This window comes from Sander lucioperca, chromosome 1 (genome assembly GCF_008315115.2).
Source record: "Sander lucioperca isolate FBNREF2018 chromosome 1, SLUC_FBN_1.2, whole genome shotgun sequence".
Lineage (NCBI taxonomy): Eukaryota > Metazoa > Chordata > Actinopteri > Perciformes > Percidae > Sander > Sander lucioperca.
Window position 1 is genome coordinate 53,543,854 of NC_050173.1, and position 15,933 is coordinate 53,559,786.

At 40.6% G+C, this 15,933-nt stretch overlaps 1 protein-coding gene across 3 annotated transcripts in view; it reads right to left on the reverse strand.

The window, feature by feature from the left end:
- The window catches only part of LOC116036572 (plastin-3-like), a 27,578-nt gene extending 18,733 nt beyond the window's left edge, over positions 1–8,845 (reverse strand). For all 3 annotated transcript variants that reach the window (XR_004898465.1, XR_004898464.1, XM_031280140.2), the window contains exons 1-3: positions 8,716–8,845; positions 1,945–2,013; positions 561–712 (exon numbers count right to left, since the gene is read on the reverse strand). Coding sequence is in view for 1 of the 3 variants with exons in the window: in XM_031280140.2 (XP_031136000.1) it covers positions 561–712; positions 1,945–2,005 (213 nt within the window). In the remaining 2 variants the exon portion in view is untranslated. The remainder of the gene's footprint in view (positions 1–560; positions 713–1,944; positions 2,014–8,715) is intronic.
- Between the last annotated feature and the right edge of the window lie 7,088 nt (positions 8,846–15,933).

The following is a 15,933-nucleotide window of genomic DNA, read 5'->3' on the forward strand; positions in this document are numbered from 1 at the left end:
AGGGGTGAGGGAAGGGGTATTCAGTTGGTTGCAATCTGCAACCTCACCACTAGATGCCACTAAATCCTACACACTGATCCTTTGAGATACTGATTATTAAAGTTAGTCAGTCACTTGTCTCGCTCTGCCAGACCTTCCTACGCAGCTCTGCGGAGAAGCGGAGGAGGGTCTGGCTAGTCCACACAGCATTCTGGGATGGGTGAAATACGTGCTCTGGTTTATTGGCATTTCTTTTAACAGATCGCAAATGTCTTGGAAGGGGCTAAGCACCGGCAGCAGGCCACGGTGCGGTTGCAGAATAGCCTCGGGAAGGAATTTCTTTTGGTGGAACGTGTACATCAAAAGTTGTTTTAGTTGTGCAACAGAAAACTCAGATTGGACAGATAGTCTAGCTAGCTGTCTGGATTTACCCTGCAGAGATCTGAGGAGCAGTTAACTACAGTCCTCATAAATCCATCGGAGTTTAGAATGCCAACACAAAGATAGCAGAAGGTGACAGACATCCGGCAACATTAGTTAGTTAGTTAGTTAGTGTTAGTTAGTTAGTTAGAGTTACCTACAGCCGTGAACTCATCAAAGTTGATCCGGCTGTCGTTGTCTCTGTCCAGCTTCTGAAGCAGTTCTCTGATCTGGTATCCGGGCAAAGGACAGCCCGCCTCGCGGAAGAGATCGCCGAGTTCAGAGGAGACGATGTACCCATTGCCATCCGAATCTAGAGAAGTGCGGTGGAGGCAAGAGGGACGGGGAAGAAGGGAGGGAAATAAGCAAGCAATATTTCAAAGGTTATTTTTTTGGCATCTAGGCCTCTACTTTTGTGACAGCTTGGACATGAAACGGAAAAGAGGGAGAATTACACGCAGGAAAAGTGCCGCAGGTCGGAATCAAACCGCGGCCTCTACACCAAGGACCAAGCCTCCACATATAGGTCTGTGCGTGCTCCACCACTAGGCCACCCAGTCACCCAATTGCAAGCAATATTTTAGTTGGATCCCATGCTGCTCTTCTCCATTTCCGATTGATCCGACCCTATCTAGGATTCAGTCAGTATCTTCATGACAAGTTTTACATTTGCTAATTCTAAACACCAGGAGTCTGGTAGGACTAGATTCAACGTTTGCCTCTCAGCTTGTCAAATTTACATGTGCTCATAACTGTTTACAATTGAGTATAAACTATTCTCAAATCTGGATTAATTGGGGGCACGGAGTTTAAAAGATGTGTTTATTGGAGTTTCGGAGTTCGACACATACTCTGGACTAAAGGTCAAGATACCTCAGACCTCTAATTTTTAAATTTTTTCTGTTTTTTTTTTTTTTACTGTCTCTCACAAGTCCCCCAACTTCTTCTAAAGCCAATACTAAATGGCTGCAATATCCCTATGATAACACACTGATTAAAATGAAGCTCTGCAGCACATTCAAGAAAACCTGACAAGACTATGACATCTAGAGTAGAACTACGATATGTTGACTTACAGCATCTTGTGTACAGAAAGATGTTCTATTGTCGTTGCGGAAAAAATAATACTGAAAAGAGCGATATACTGTCCAGACAGATTTTGGGAGAGATATTGAATAGATATGAGACTGCTTGTCCTTTGAAACAACTCAACTAACTAATTTTGTGAGAAACATTTATTCGCTCTCTTACCAAGAGTTAGATGAGATGATTGATACCAGTCATGTCTGCTGCTGAAATTTGGAAGCTAAGCTTACAATAAGCACAATTTCCAAAATGTCAAACTATTCCTTTAAGCCATAACTTAAATGTGGGCGCATTAAAGGTTTTTAATTTCTTTACATAACTTCCAAGATAAACATGTGTCCGTCAGATGGTGCACACATGTGTTTGTCAGCTGCTTTCACCCACTTCAAACATGATTGACTAATCCATCATTGTCTTGATGGGTGTCTGCAATATCCGCACACATACATTTTTACTTACCCACTTTCTGGAAAGCCTCCCTCATCTCCGCCATCTCCTCGGCGCTGATGTTTGTCGACATGCTGACACCTATAAAATAATACAGCAGCTGCATTTAGGTGCTGTTATACAACGTGAACTCTTTACACATTATACGTTATACCTTAGCATCAAATGATATGCAGCGCTTCAATTTAATTGAGGCAAACAAATGAAACGTTTGAGATGATTGGTTACCTGATTGCGTGCTAAAATTATAGGATAGTGTTTTTCAATAAATATTATTTCACATAAGTCCCCTGTGAAAAGTTTTCTTTTTAGCTGTATAGATTAATCTCAGTCATCAGGGTCAAATGTGGTTGATGTTAAGAGCTCCTGTGTATTGATGATTGTCATTTGGCCACATTGGTGCTTTTTCATATTCTCATAATATTGTTGCCAACTTTGCATGCTGAGGAAGAGCATCTTCCTGTAGTGTAGCGATGTTAGAATCACGTAGCGAATTGTAAACGAGTTAACTTGATTCGCAAGATGGGAGTGAATCCATTTTGCTTCTGTATGGTGTATGCACAGTTGTGAGAGCCAGTTTAACTTTCGAGAGCCGCTGCTCTACAGTAAACTGTGGCCAGCTGATAAATTAAATTTTTGCCGAATCCCGTAGGAAGGACGGCAAAAACATCTTTCCGATCGACAAATGCCCTGATCGCGGTTCTCTGTTCCAATTTTAAAATGAATGCGCTGTCGATATCTTCTATAACAGACGCGATGGTGGAATCTACACATCTCAATTCTCCAGCGGCAGCCATCTTTGTTGTAAACAAATTCAACCCAAGCGCTCTTTGGTGACGTGGTTGATTACGTTACTGTTGATCATCTGTCCGGCACGAACATTATATTTTCATTGATGACAGTCATTATTCCCAAGCCTTTACTAGCGCAAAATACAGATGGTTGAGCTCATCTGTGATATGTCTGCCTGTTAGACATTCTTTGACCAACTGGTGGTTTTGTGATGATGGTTTGAAATAATCCCTTATGCGAACCAATTTGCTGGAAAGCTTCAATGCTTTAAGAAGCTTTATTTCGCCATAATAAAAGTACATAAAAGACAATAGTTTGTTTGGTTTAGAATTTCTTTATTAGCACCTAGACATGCACTGTTTCTAGATAAAGAACACACATTTAGTTAAAATGCTTTGTCATGCTGCTAGATGATTTAATTGTATATAAATTAATTTCTCTTTGGGTTCTTCTCATGTCGCTTATTTGATAGCTCCTCGTAGGGCTGGGCGATATGGAGAAAATCAAATATCACGATATTATTGACGAAATACCTCGATATCGATACCGCAACAATATTGTAGTGTTGACTATTGCCGCTTTCACAAAATATTCACACAATGAGAGTTCTGATAAATAATCATCAATAATGTGGATATAATGACTAAGTGGGTAAAGGCAAATAATGGAACAGCTAGAACAGTCTGGTAAGTTCAGAACCTTTAAAACCAGGAAAAGACAACACTTATGTCATATCACGATATTACGATATCCAAAATCTATATCTAGTCTCATATCACGATATCGATATAATATTGATATACTGCCCAGCCCTAGCTCCTCGACTCCTCGGTCCTCGGCTGAACCGGAAGTTGTTCTGTCCCTCCTCGGTGTAGGCCGTCTCAAAGCTCTTATTTCTGCCCTGATGACCGAGGAGCGAGCATCGAGGAGTTATCATGGAGGAGCTATAGGCGAGGATACACAAAAACAACCTTCTCGCAAGGAAAAGGACGTCTTTTCCTTCTAAAACACATTTGCCCGTTGCCTCTTTCCTCCCATGATTTCCTCTAGGAAGGGAGGCAAGTGGAGGATTCGAGGAGGCAATTTAAGCGACATGAGAAGCACCTCCAGTCTTTAAATTACCTGGCTGCTGAGTTCACTTCCTAGTCAAACAAAAGATGGGGCAGAGGGTGGAGCCTGGGGCAAGTTCAATCTCAAAACGATGTGAACCGTGTTGCTACAGTTTCCATGTTGAACGACATGTTTCCTCAGAACGGTGTGAAACTGTGTGCAACTGCTTTGAGATGTATTTTCTCTCGCTTAGTGGGCGTGTCTCTCGTTTATTTCCTGTTAGATGCTTGGGTCAGCCTGGAGCCATACTTCTTAACAGCATAGCTCTTAGCTCTCAGGAACAATATCTTGATCTATTATGCAAAGAGCCATTTAGCATTACAGTTAGCCTAGAGACCCTTATAGTATAGTATAGTATGTAGAATGCCTTTGGAGTAATATGATTCTGTATTGGAGGGTGTAAAAGGTTTGTATTATAGATTAAGTAGATAGCTATTTATGTTACAGCTACTGTATATGTAATAGCTCTCTCTACAACAAAGACATGTATCATATAATCCGCATAAGCTTGTGGTATCACAAAAATTCATACTTTTCATTTGCAAATGGAAATCACAATGATGTTGTCCATTTTGCTTACATTTTGAGACCTAGCCTGGATGCCAGCCGAACTTAGACCCGCCCACGACATTCGAGGTCGGGGAGTTCACATTCTGACTAGAATCTGAGTATGACGATGTCATGCTAATTGAGACCCTCTCTACCACCCAAATACAATGGATGTGAATGGCATTTTGGCATCCAAAAACATAAAAAGCAATGTGTCTGTTCAGAAACAACAACCTGATAATGATTTGAGATAGCCGAATTAAATTTTTTTTGGCACGGAGATCCCTTCAGTAATAGATAAAGGTGCAGACACACAGAGCCGACAGTCAAACATCTGCAGAAAAGGCAGTTGGGCTGATCAGTCTCAGTCTCCCCAAATTGGTCAAAAAAGTGCCTCGGAACACACCAAAGCGACGAGACATAATACGTCTCCATAACAGCAGGCGGCGCTAATCTGTATTGTCGCCCAAAAATGAAAACCGGCAGCTGATTGGACGAATGCGTCACGTGGGTCTTGTCATGGCGGCTTGTTCAGAATACGATCTCATATTGTACTAAAATAGTTCACCGAAACGTGTTTCTGAAAACATTTTAAGAGAGAAATAGGCCATGCAGTTGCTGAATCGGTCTTCATTTCCAATCAACAAAGGTCAGTTTTTCGTCAGAATTTGAGAGACTCTAGTCACGCTCATTCCGCTCCACGTTTCCGGGTTAGCACTCTACCAATGAGATGGCTCATTTAAGTCCGACTGCTGGCAGTGCCCGCCCCGCTGATTATACATGCCAAATCGGCCAAAATGAAGGACGATGGCCCCTCGGACAGACGACGGCACGGAAAACACCGAACAGACTCGAGTCACTGACCTCGCTAGACTGTCCAACGGCCGATTATCGGCTCTGTGCGTCCGGGCCTTAAATCCAGTCTGGTCTCACAGAATTCCGTGAAATGATCACAAACTGTTAACAGCGCATTACGTGGTGGTGGCACGGAATGTGTGAAAATTCTGTATGGCCACCACGGAAAACAATGCCAAAGTAAAGTCAATGAGAAGATGATGTAGCATTAAGAGCGACTACGGTAGTGAGTAGTATAAAATAGGGCTGAACGATACATCGAATTTTCATCGTCATCGCGATATGAACTAGCGCGATGAACACATCGCAACAGACAGCCTGACACGATGAATAAGGGAAAACAGTTTACACACTGAGACGACGCAAAGCGTAATACGTCTCCATAGCAGCAGGCGGCGCTGCTCTGTATTGTTTCCATTAACAGTCTGATTATTTCACAGAAAATGAAAACCGGCAGCTGATTGGACGAACGCGTCACGTGGTTCTTTTTTCTCCAGAAATTCACAATACTGTCATGGCATCTCGTTCAGAATACGATCTCATATTGTACTAAAATAGTTCACCGAAACGTGTTTCTGAAAACATTTTAAGCAAGAAATCGGCCATGCAGTTGCTGAATCTGTCTTCATTTCAGAGCAACAAAGGTCAGTTTAAAAGATTTAGTTATAATGCCGCATTTATGTGTAATTTGTTCAATAAAAGCATGTAAAAAATGATCTATTTGATTTCTTTATTCAGTGGGAATAGGCTATTCAATGTTTAGGTTCGCAAAGAACCTATTAAAGCACTAAGACATGGGAACAGTATAGCTAACATTCACATTTGAATATTTATCGCAAGTCATATCGTCATCGCAATATTAAACAATGTTATCGCACATAGCAGCTTTTCCTCATATCGTGCAGCCCTAGTATGAAAGCCCAAAAATCCGCGTAGGGAGGTTGGTTGGGTTGGTGGATGGGTCAAACAACACAAGACTTTCACCCAGGAGACCGGGGATTGTGTCCCGCGTTCAAGGTTCCTTAACTCAACTGCTGCTTTCTTCTTTTACTAAATCCAACTGTCCCGTTCTTCTTTTATTAAACTCAACCGTCCCGTTCTTCTTTTCCTAAACCCAACCATCCCATTGTTGTCCTGCGTCCCGTTATTGTTTTCCTTAAACCCAACTGTCCCGTTGTTGTCCCGCGTGTCATGGAAACGTAAGCCTACCCACGACCTTTTCCTTAACTTAAGGGGCTGTGTTCATTTCACAGAATTGTTCCGTGGGCCCATCACAGAATTTTAAGGGGCCGTGTTAATTTCACGGAATTGTTCCGTGGGCCCATCACGGAATTTGTTGGCGATTCTGTGAAACTGCCACAGATTGGATAAATCCTAATTAGATTTTAGGCTTGGATGACGCTTATAGGAGCAAAAAGCAGGGCTCTGTAGTAGCAGGGCAGCTTAATGTATCACACAACACATCAGATAATGTTATAGAAAATATTAGCCTTTATATACTGTACAGCCACAGTATTAAGAGAAGCCTGTATATGATTTAATCTGAGAGAGAGCTTTCTGCTGCAGAGAGCAGAGCCCTGCAAGCTGAGGCAAGAAGATATGGCAACTTGATTTATTACATCTACAGACAATCCATACAAGCCTAGGAAGCCAAAGCCATCCAGACAAATCCAGCCTTATTAGCCTGAGAAATCAATGGCATCTAACTGAATACACCATATAGAAAAAGAGACCTGATCTCTCATCTCTAATCGATGTTGGGAAAATCTAACAAAATACTACTTTTCTCTGTTTAGACATCAGTTAAAAGATGAGAAATCCAAAACCAACTTAAAGATCACACATTTCCACATCAAAATTCACTCATGTTCATTCAGGATTCCTCTCTGGGTGTCTCACACATGCGTGCCTTGGCCGTGTTAGAGCATTGGCGAATAAACAAATAGGCAATGCTTGAGCACAAACATGCAAATATGGCGGTTGCATAGTCAGACAGACACTCACACAGACACAGGCAGGCCGGCAATCACAGGGCCACCAATGTTTCCAAAAGCCCTTGAAACAAAATGAGTTTTATTTAGACTCTCCAAATAAAATAGTAAAAATGTGGTCAGATAACTAGTGGTCAGATAACACATAATGTCAGTATCTATTTCCAAAGTTATTTGAATAATGAATGCAAAACAGGCCTGTATACACAAATCAGACAGTATCCTCCTCATGATCACAGATACTGAAGACCTTAACCCAATAGTTACTGATTTCACCAGTGGTGATTTACCTAATATTATAATTGTAACTTTTCACTGTGAAATAACTGTGCATGCAGAATTGTTGGATTACAGAAAAAATTAAAAAAAAAATGTAACGCCACAAGATGTCACTGCTTCAGAAAGAACATACATTGCTTGTAAGGGCTGTCCTTGCTATATTTTCTGGGTTAGTTTATGAAAATAGAGGTAGATTAGAGGTCTGTTTATGCCAATATTATTCTGACAATCACAGAAAAGTGTGCATGATCACACAATGGTGGAAAAATACCAACTAATAAAGTTAGCCTAACAAATGAAGTCTTCTCTGTCCTTATAAAACATATTAACAGCACCAAGTTGTACTGATAAGAAAAATATTCAGTCATCAATCACACACAGCCAATTATTCACACACACACACACACACACACACACACACACACACACACACGTATGTCTGTGTTTAGACTGACATGCAGTTCATATCTCCATTCATCTTGACACATGCTGTCTGCCACTCACACCCCAGTATTTTCCATTTAGAAAAATATTCATTGAGGAAAAATGTAACCTTCAGATAATATAGGCTAGGCCTATATATATATATATATATATATATATATATATATATATATATATATATATATATATATATATATATATATATTATAATACGTGTTATTCAAATTGAAATGGCCATGTATTTTATACAATACGCTGCAAGTAATAAATGAAATTGGCATCGTCTTGACACATTCTATACAAAATACATGTATTTTTTTAGAAATACCAGCTATAAGCTTTTCCATAATAAATTGGATAGCATACTGCAAATTTAAAACATAACATTCATCATAATATAGGCATATTGATAGACTATTCCTAAAATGGTAGCCTAACAAAAAATGTATAAAATGTGCATTTTAGCATTTGTACATGTGGTACCATTAAATAACGCTCACTGGAAAATTGTTTGTGGGGAGAAAATAGTATTTCAAGTGTCCAAACTAGCTTTTGTCATATGCTACTCACAAACACTGCCCATTTTGAGCTAAGTAAATGTTATTTTTATTCACATCTCTTTACATATCCTGAGATAAGGTGGTGAATGGAAGAACAGCTCTGTGCCACAAATCCTATTTACTGCTCGAGGATACTCAGTAAGCCTAACACACTTCTCCTCCTGAGTCATGAGAAAACGCCCTAAAACGCTCCTTCCTCTTACCTGGAGTCCGCTGGTGCAGTCAGAACAATCAGCCGGGGAAATGAATCCCTCCTGTGTCAGCCTCTCACTGCTCCTCTGTCCCGTTTTCTCCAGCTGACACCGCCCGGTAAGGAGAACCGCTCCGCCCCTCCGCGCCACTCCTTTCCTATAACCAACCTTCCTCCGCCTTCCTGCTAACAGCAGTCATGTCTGACCACTTAGCAAGAAAGCATAAACATTCTATGTGGACACCTTTTATACAGTCTAGGGTGGCGACTGGCATTTAATAGCATTGTTTTGGAGTGGGGGAACAATAGCTAAGTGTTTTTAACAGATTTTTCCTTAAAGATATAATAAAACGGAAAGAGAAAATGGAAACAGTTTTCTAAAATTGCTAGCTTTATAGCCAATTGTTATGCTGATGCTAACCAATATTAATGCAAAAACCAACCCGTTCTCACTCCAAACTCGTAAAATACGGACGTTTGGTCAGTGGCTGTCAGCGTTGATGGCGCAAAAAGCACCCTTCAGCGTGTGTGTGTAGAACGCACCGGGAAGAGCAGCAGCTACACGGCGTTTAAAGATGACATAACGACAACTGTAGCGAGTAGTATGAAAGGGCGAAAATTCGCAAAGGGAGGTTGGTTGGGGTGGTGGATGTGTCAAACAACACAGGACTTTACTAAACCCAACCGTCCCATTCTTCTTTTCCTGAACCCAACCGTCCCGTTCTTCTTTTCCTAAACCCAACCGTCCCGTTCTTGTTCCGAGTGTCATGGAAACGTAAGCCCACCCACGACCTTTTCCTTAACCTAACTGACGCCAATAGTCCCGACCAAGTGCGTTTAGATAAAGCAAGTTTAGCTATGACGCTAAAGGAGACGTTTAGCGTCAATAACAACGCGATGGGAGTGAGAATGTGTTGCTAAAAAACTCATGCACTAGCTTAATTAGCTGAATGGCTCGGTGTATAACAATTCCATTGGTTAAAAAGTGTTTTTGAAGGTGGACACATGATTCCTTTACAGTCAAAGTTATAATTCAAATACGGTAATTGAAAAGTGATCTATATCAATTATTCTTTTTACTTCAACCAACATATGTGCTTCCAATTCTAGTTATGACAAAGCATTAGTTTCCCTCTGTTGTTAGTTTAAATACATTTAAAGATTTAATATGTCTAAAAATGACTAGACCTAGGCCTATATGTTGTTGAGTTGTGTAGGCCTACTTACATTATTCAAATGTGTCCAATAATGTTCAAACCCAGAGAAATCTGTCATTTTAATCAAGCACACATTTGGTCGCCATCGCCTGTCAGTGGCGTCATATTGACTCATAAATTGACTTATCCAGTTTGAAGCTACTTTTCGTTTTTAATTGCATATTTAACCGGATAAAGGATTTTAGTCATGAGACGTCTGGATCTTTAGTTATCAGAGAAACGAGAGGAACTGAGCTAGCGGCAGCTCAGCTTGTAGCCCCTCCGCCAACATGACGAATACCATTGGAGAAACATTAATTTTTAATGTGAAATTGCTTTATTTGAAGTGTTTTTACCTGTTTTAAATCACCAGGTCTGTTTGTTTTAAAGAGGAGGAGACCTCCACGGATAATTCCGCTCAGCATTGTTATTTGTTTAAGTTGAAACCCCTACAAACTATTTTATTGTTTTTTTCAATTTCAAGCAGAAACCGTAGGCCTAAAAAAATGGGCCTTAAGTGTTATCTTAAGGCAAATTTTTTTATATAGGCCTATGGACTGACACACCAACCCGATAATCGGCCGTCGGACAGTCTGGCGAGGTCAGTGACTCGAGTCTGTTCGGTGTGTTCTGTGCCGTCGTCCGTTGGAGGAGCTGTCGGCCGTCATTTTGGCCGTCCTTACATGCTGGGTCGGGTGGTGGGCAGTCGGACTCACTCCACTCCAATCAGATTGGTGGAGTGCTAACCCGGAAATAACGAGCGGGATGAGACGATGACGCACGCCTCTCAAAATTTGACCAAAATCTTTTAAACTGACCTTTGTCGATCTGAAATGAAGACAGATTCAGCAACTGCATGGCCTGTTTCTCGCTTAAAATGTTTTCAGAAACACGTTTCAGTGAACTATTTTCATAAAATACGAGCTCGTATTTCGAACAATCCACCATTACTATCGGCTGGAGAAGCCAGACCCACGTGACGCGTTGTCATTTTTTGTATTACGTCTCGCGCACGCTCAGAACGTAGAAGAAGACGGCGTCGCTTCATTGTGTTCCGAGGCACTTTTTGGACCTCGGGGAGCCGACTGATTAGTCCGACTGCCTTTTCTGCCGATGGTCAGCCGTCGGGTTTTTGTGTCAGGGCCATTACTGTAGCCAAGATGGCACCAAGTTAAAGAGATGATACCCAGAAGGAGGGCTAGAAATCTTTATTTTGAATGAGCTGCTTATGATTTTTGGCCTTCTTTTTGTTTTTGCTATAAACGAGTTCAGTACAGTAGTACTGAAACTCTACATCTAAGTTAGCAACTGAGCAACGTTTTATTGAGTTCAGTATTTTATTGTACCTCAAAACAGTCTCACCCATCTGCTACTTTATGAACCTTATTGGTAAATACTATTTGACATTCAGCTCAAGTCTGTAACATACTATGTAGTCACACATGCCACTGTAAGACTATATACAGATATATGACAAGTTTAGAGGTAAATTAATAATAATGTACCTGCACATTTTACACAAAAGCCAGTTAACAATTGAACGCATCATGTCAACCTAAGATTAGAAAACCATCAGGCAAGGTTAGGTAGATTGTGTTCAAATAGTGATCTGCAGCGGATTACACATTATTCATTCGGCAAACATGCTTTATCAGTGAGTGTAACTTTGTGAACTGTTGGAGCTCTGCTGCTGTTACCAGTCCCTACACGCAGGAATTCCTCCTTGCTTCCTCCTCCTCCTCCTCTCATTCCTACTCTCCTCATACATTGCCTTCCTATCCCTCCCCCCTTTTCCTCTTCCCTCTCCTCTATTATCTCCCTCCCTGGAGTGATGTGCTGAATCTTGTCAGAGTACATTCCTCCGCTGTGGCCAAGACACAGGAAGATCTTTCAATAAAGTCTTGACTTTTCTGTTTGCCACCCATTTTTCTGGGGATAACACTGGTGTGTTTGGATTCAAATTTGTATAGTTAAGTGTCCTGCACTTGCTCACTGGCATCTGATTGTTTTAACCTGTTCCACTGCTTGATTACTGACATTGTTACATTAGTCTTCTGCAGTGATACAAAATGTAAAAGGTGGGTACAGTATTATCACCAAGTAAAGACCACAATATAAATAGAACAATATTTACTTCATGAATTAAGAAATTGGGCCCCAAAAAGGGTGAGGCAGCAGACATCAACTAGTTATGAAGTTATGTCTTACATAGCTTGGGGCTGAAATTTAACTCTTAATGTTTAAAAAATGTCAGCCCCTCTAAATGCCAGACTTTATCTCTTTATTCAAGTATGTGTTTTTTTTCCAGATTTGGTTGAGCTAGATGGTTAATGTGAGTGTGCTCTGTTAAACTACCCTGGGTTTATCCTTTAAAGGTCCCATATTCTGCTCATTTTCAGGTTCATTCTTCATGCTTTAATGTTCAAAAACACATACTGTACGTCTGAATATAACTGTATTCACCAACACTCTGTTTTAGCGCCTGTCTCTTTAAGCCCCCCTCGCGAAAAAGCCCAGTCTTTTCTGATTGGTCAGCATTCCTTTCACATCATTATGCACTCTCTGCGCCTCTGCGCCATCACTGTAGCCGGGGAATGACCGTATCGGCACTGTAGCGGCACTTTCTAACTATATATAGTATAGTAACATCACAACTGTACAGAAGTCCTGAGGGCTCGTTTAAAGGCACAGTTTTTGGAAACGGGCTGTGTGCATTTCTCTGTGGATTGAGTGTTTTGACCCTTTCACAGTATTTATATAGCACCTCGACCTGCTTTATGATAAAAAAACACATGGAAATCTCACTTATTAAATCTCACTTATTACATTACATATTTAAATAAATCCTTGTTCCTTCCTCTCTTTCTCTACACTATTAACTCTCCAATAAAGACAAAAAAAGAAAAACAAAAGTGCTCATTTACACATTAATACCCCCAAGAAAAGGTCACTTTCAATAATATATAATAATGTTATTATATAATAGCATAATTTGCTGTTGCCATTGCTTGTCATATAGCAGAGTTGTTAAGGGCTGCAACAACTGCTGATTTTTATTATTGATTAATCTGCTGGTTTAAAAAAAAATAATGAATTGATTACTGAATCTTTAAAATGTCAAATACATAAAATAGAGCGAAACGCATAGCACATGTTCTGGGAGCGTCCTCAGATGTCTTGTTATGTCCAACCAAAAGTCCAAACCCCAAAGTTATTACATTTACAGATAGATAAAATAGAAAAGCAGAAACTCCTTACACCAGCAAATACATGTCACTTTGCAATGAAATGATTCATCGATAATCGTAAGTGATCTAAGAATCTATTACTGTAATAGATTGTTCAGCTCTTGCAATGTTAGTAGAAGTTCTCAAAGCCTTAAGGCCCTGAACACCCAGACAGGTCTTTCATTATTGGGACTGATTAGACCTCTGCTCAGGTTAACTCTGGGCAGTGCACAACTGAGAATTACATGAGGTCACTATAATCCAATGTACTAATAACAACAATAGCACACAGTCCTGTCACATCTGCATTCATAACAGTTAAATTTGAGGCCGAAATCAATTAATTTCAGTGGAATCGCCATGATGTATGGGTTTTCTTGGGGAGGCAAAGTTAACCCTGCAGAGCTTTTATCATTTTAATTTGAGCCATTGGCCAATAGCAAACTGCTGGCCTTTGAGGGACATGCATCATGGTCAGCAGTCAGTTATAAGACAAGAGTCGATGGTAGGCTACAAATGTGTGTCTTAATTAAACGGTGTGAACTTAATAGTCCTGTTAGTGAAGGAGCTTGCTTGCTAAATTACACTTGTCAAATAAACTGTCCACTAACGTGCAACAAAATGAACAAGAGAGTCAGGAAGATGTCAGTCAGCCTGTCCACATGGTCCTGAGAAGACACCATATTTTCAGTGACTAATGTAGTTAAATATTAAATTGAAACAGAGACCACAGTTGATGATTGGTGTTACTGTGTGAACACGGCAACAGAAGGACCTTGGATTTTGTGTGCCGGTGCTTAACCAAGTCTGGAAGCTGACAACTGGCTCATGTGATAACTGATAGCATGTCAACAAGCCAAATAAACTGTTGGCCAATTCACTATTGTTGGCTGCTCCTCTTCCCTCTCAGCAATATGTGGGAGACAGACAGGGATAGGAAGAAAACAGACTGAAAGAAAGAGCCACAGACAGGGCAGATACAGAGAGTAAGACGGACACGCTAATAGACTGACCATTGTGTGCAGTTTTGGCAGGACCCTTTAAAACACATGCTTCTATGACTCATAAACCAAACACACACACAGAAACACAGAACAAGCTGATACTGTGCGACTCCCATCCATTTTAATATTCTATAAAAGTGCATGCAAGTACGCATGTTTGTTTGTGGTGTGTGTTTACCAAGATAAACATTAGTTAACTATTAAGCTACGATACACTGCCATGAACACTGTCTGTACAATGTCTTATCAGATAACAATTTAGTCAAAATTGAATTAACCTTAGCTGAAACTTATAAGCATGTGAAGAAATGGTGTAATGTCATAACAGCATAAAGATTAGTATATAGTTGAGACATATGACAGCCCTTCACGTAAGGCTAGGAGAATACATTCATTTTCTATCAACTAATCTACTGGTTGATCTTCCTTCAGACTGTACAATTGTATTAGATATACCAGTGGGTTATAGCTTTCCATTATACACAATTGATATTGTAACAACATTTAAAGGATGATGGTAAATATTTTATATTTTTTGATATTATCAATAAATGAGATGACTCCAAAACCGACAACTCTGATAGTCCATTTCTCAACTACTTAAGACTTTCCTACCCTGTCAGTGGCACTCAGCCCCAAGCCCATTGGTTCCTACCGAAGATGTAAATCTTTAAAATAGGAGTTACAAATATACACTTCATTTCCTAAAACATCTGGGCACTGGAGTCTTTTTTAGCGAAAGTTACTCAAACTGCAGTCTATATCACGTTCCACTTCTGGGATTGCTCCGGGAATTCCGCCATATGTCCCTCTTTTCCGCCGGATGTCCGTTAACTTCCAGGTTCTTGGTAATTTTAAACTCCGGTGGATTTATGAGGACTATGGTTAACTGCTCCTCAGATCTCTGCAGGGTAAATCCAGACAGCTAGCTAGACTATCTGTCCAATCTGAGTTTTCTGTTGCACGACTAAAACAACCTTTGAACGTACACACATTCCACTAAAACAAGTTCCTTCCCGAGACTATTTTGCAGCGCCTCCGTGGCTCAGTCCGGCGCTTAGCACCACCCAAGACGATTGTGATTGGTTTAAAGAAATGCTAATAAACCAGAGCATGTTTTTCTCCCATCCCGGAATGCTGTGTGGACTAGCCAGACCCTCCTCCGCAGCACTGTGGAGGAAGGTCTGGCAAAGCGAGACTACTCTAACTGTAGTAAACAATGCATTTGTTGGGGACTATTTTCAGTCATATATTAATCCACATTTGGTGCTCTAGCCGTATATTCACAACAGTAGGACAATGTATTTAAGATTGACTTAAAATAACCTAAAGTGCCAATGTTTTTACATTGGTAGCCAAGTGATTACAGTGCATGGCACTTCTGTGATTAGAGGATGTAACACACTATTGGTGGGTGTAAAAGGACTGTGGGCCAGACCTCAAGCCAATATGACTTGAGAGGTCTTGGGAATTTTCATCTTTTGCTCTTTCCAGTGTGTGGGATCAGCATTTCTTGATGCCAGTTATAGCTGTTAATGACCATGAACTCTAGTCGTAGGTAGATTGTGCTACTATATGCAGCTTGACTTGCCAACCTTCTTCTTTTTCTTTCAGCTATTCTGCTAGAGTTTAGAATTTCAGTAATACCCCTTTTCTCTACTTCCATCGACATATCTTTCTGCTACTTCTGCTAGGTGCTGCTCAGGTGGGGGGGTGCAGACTGACATACATCTTGGATACCCCTATGGTAGATGAAACATGATGTAGTATCCTACAGGGTGCCCTTCCAGTGAAGAAAACGGGT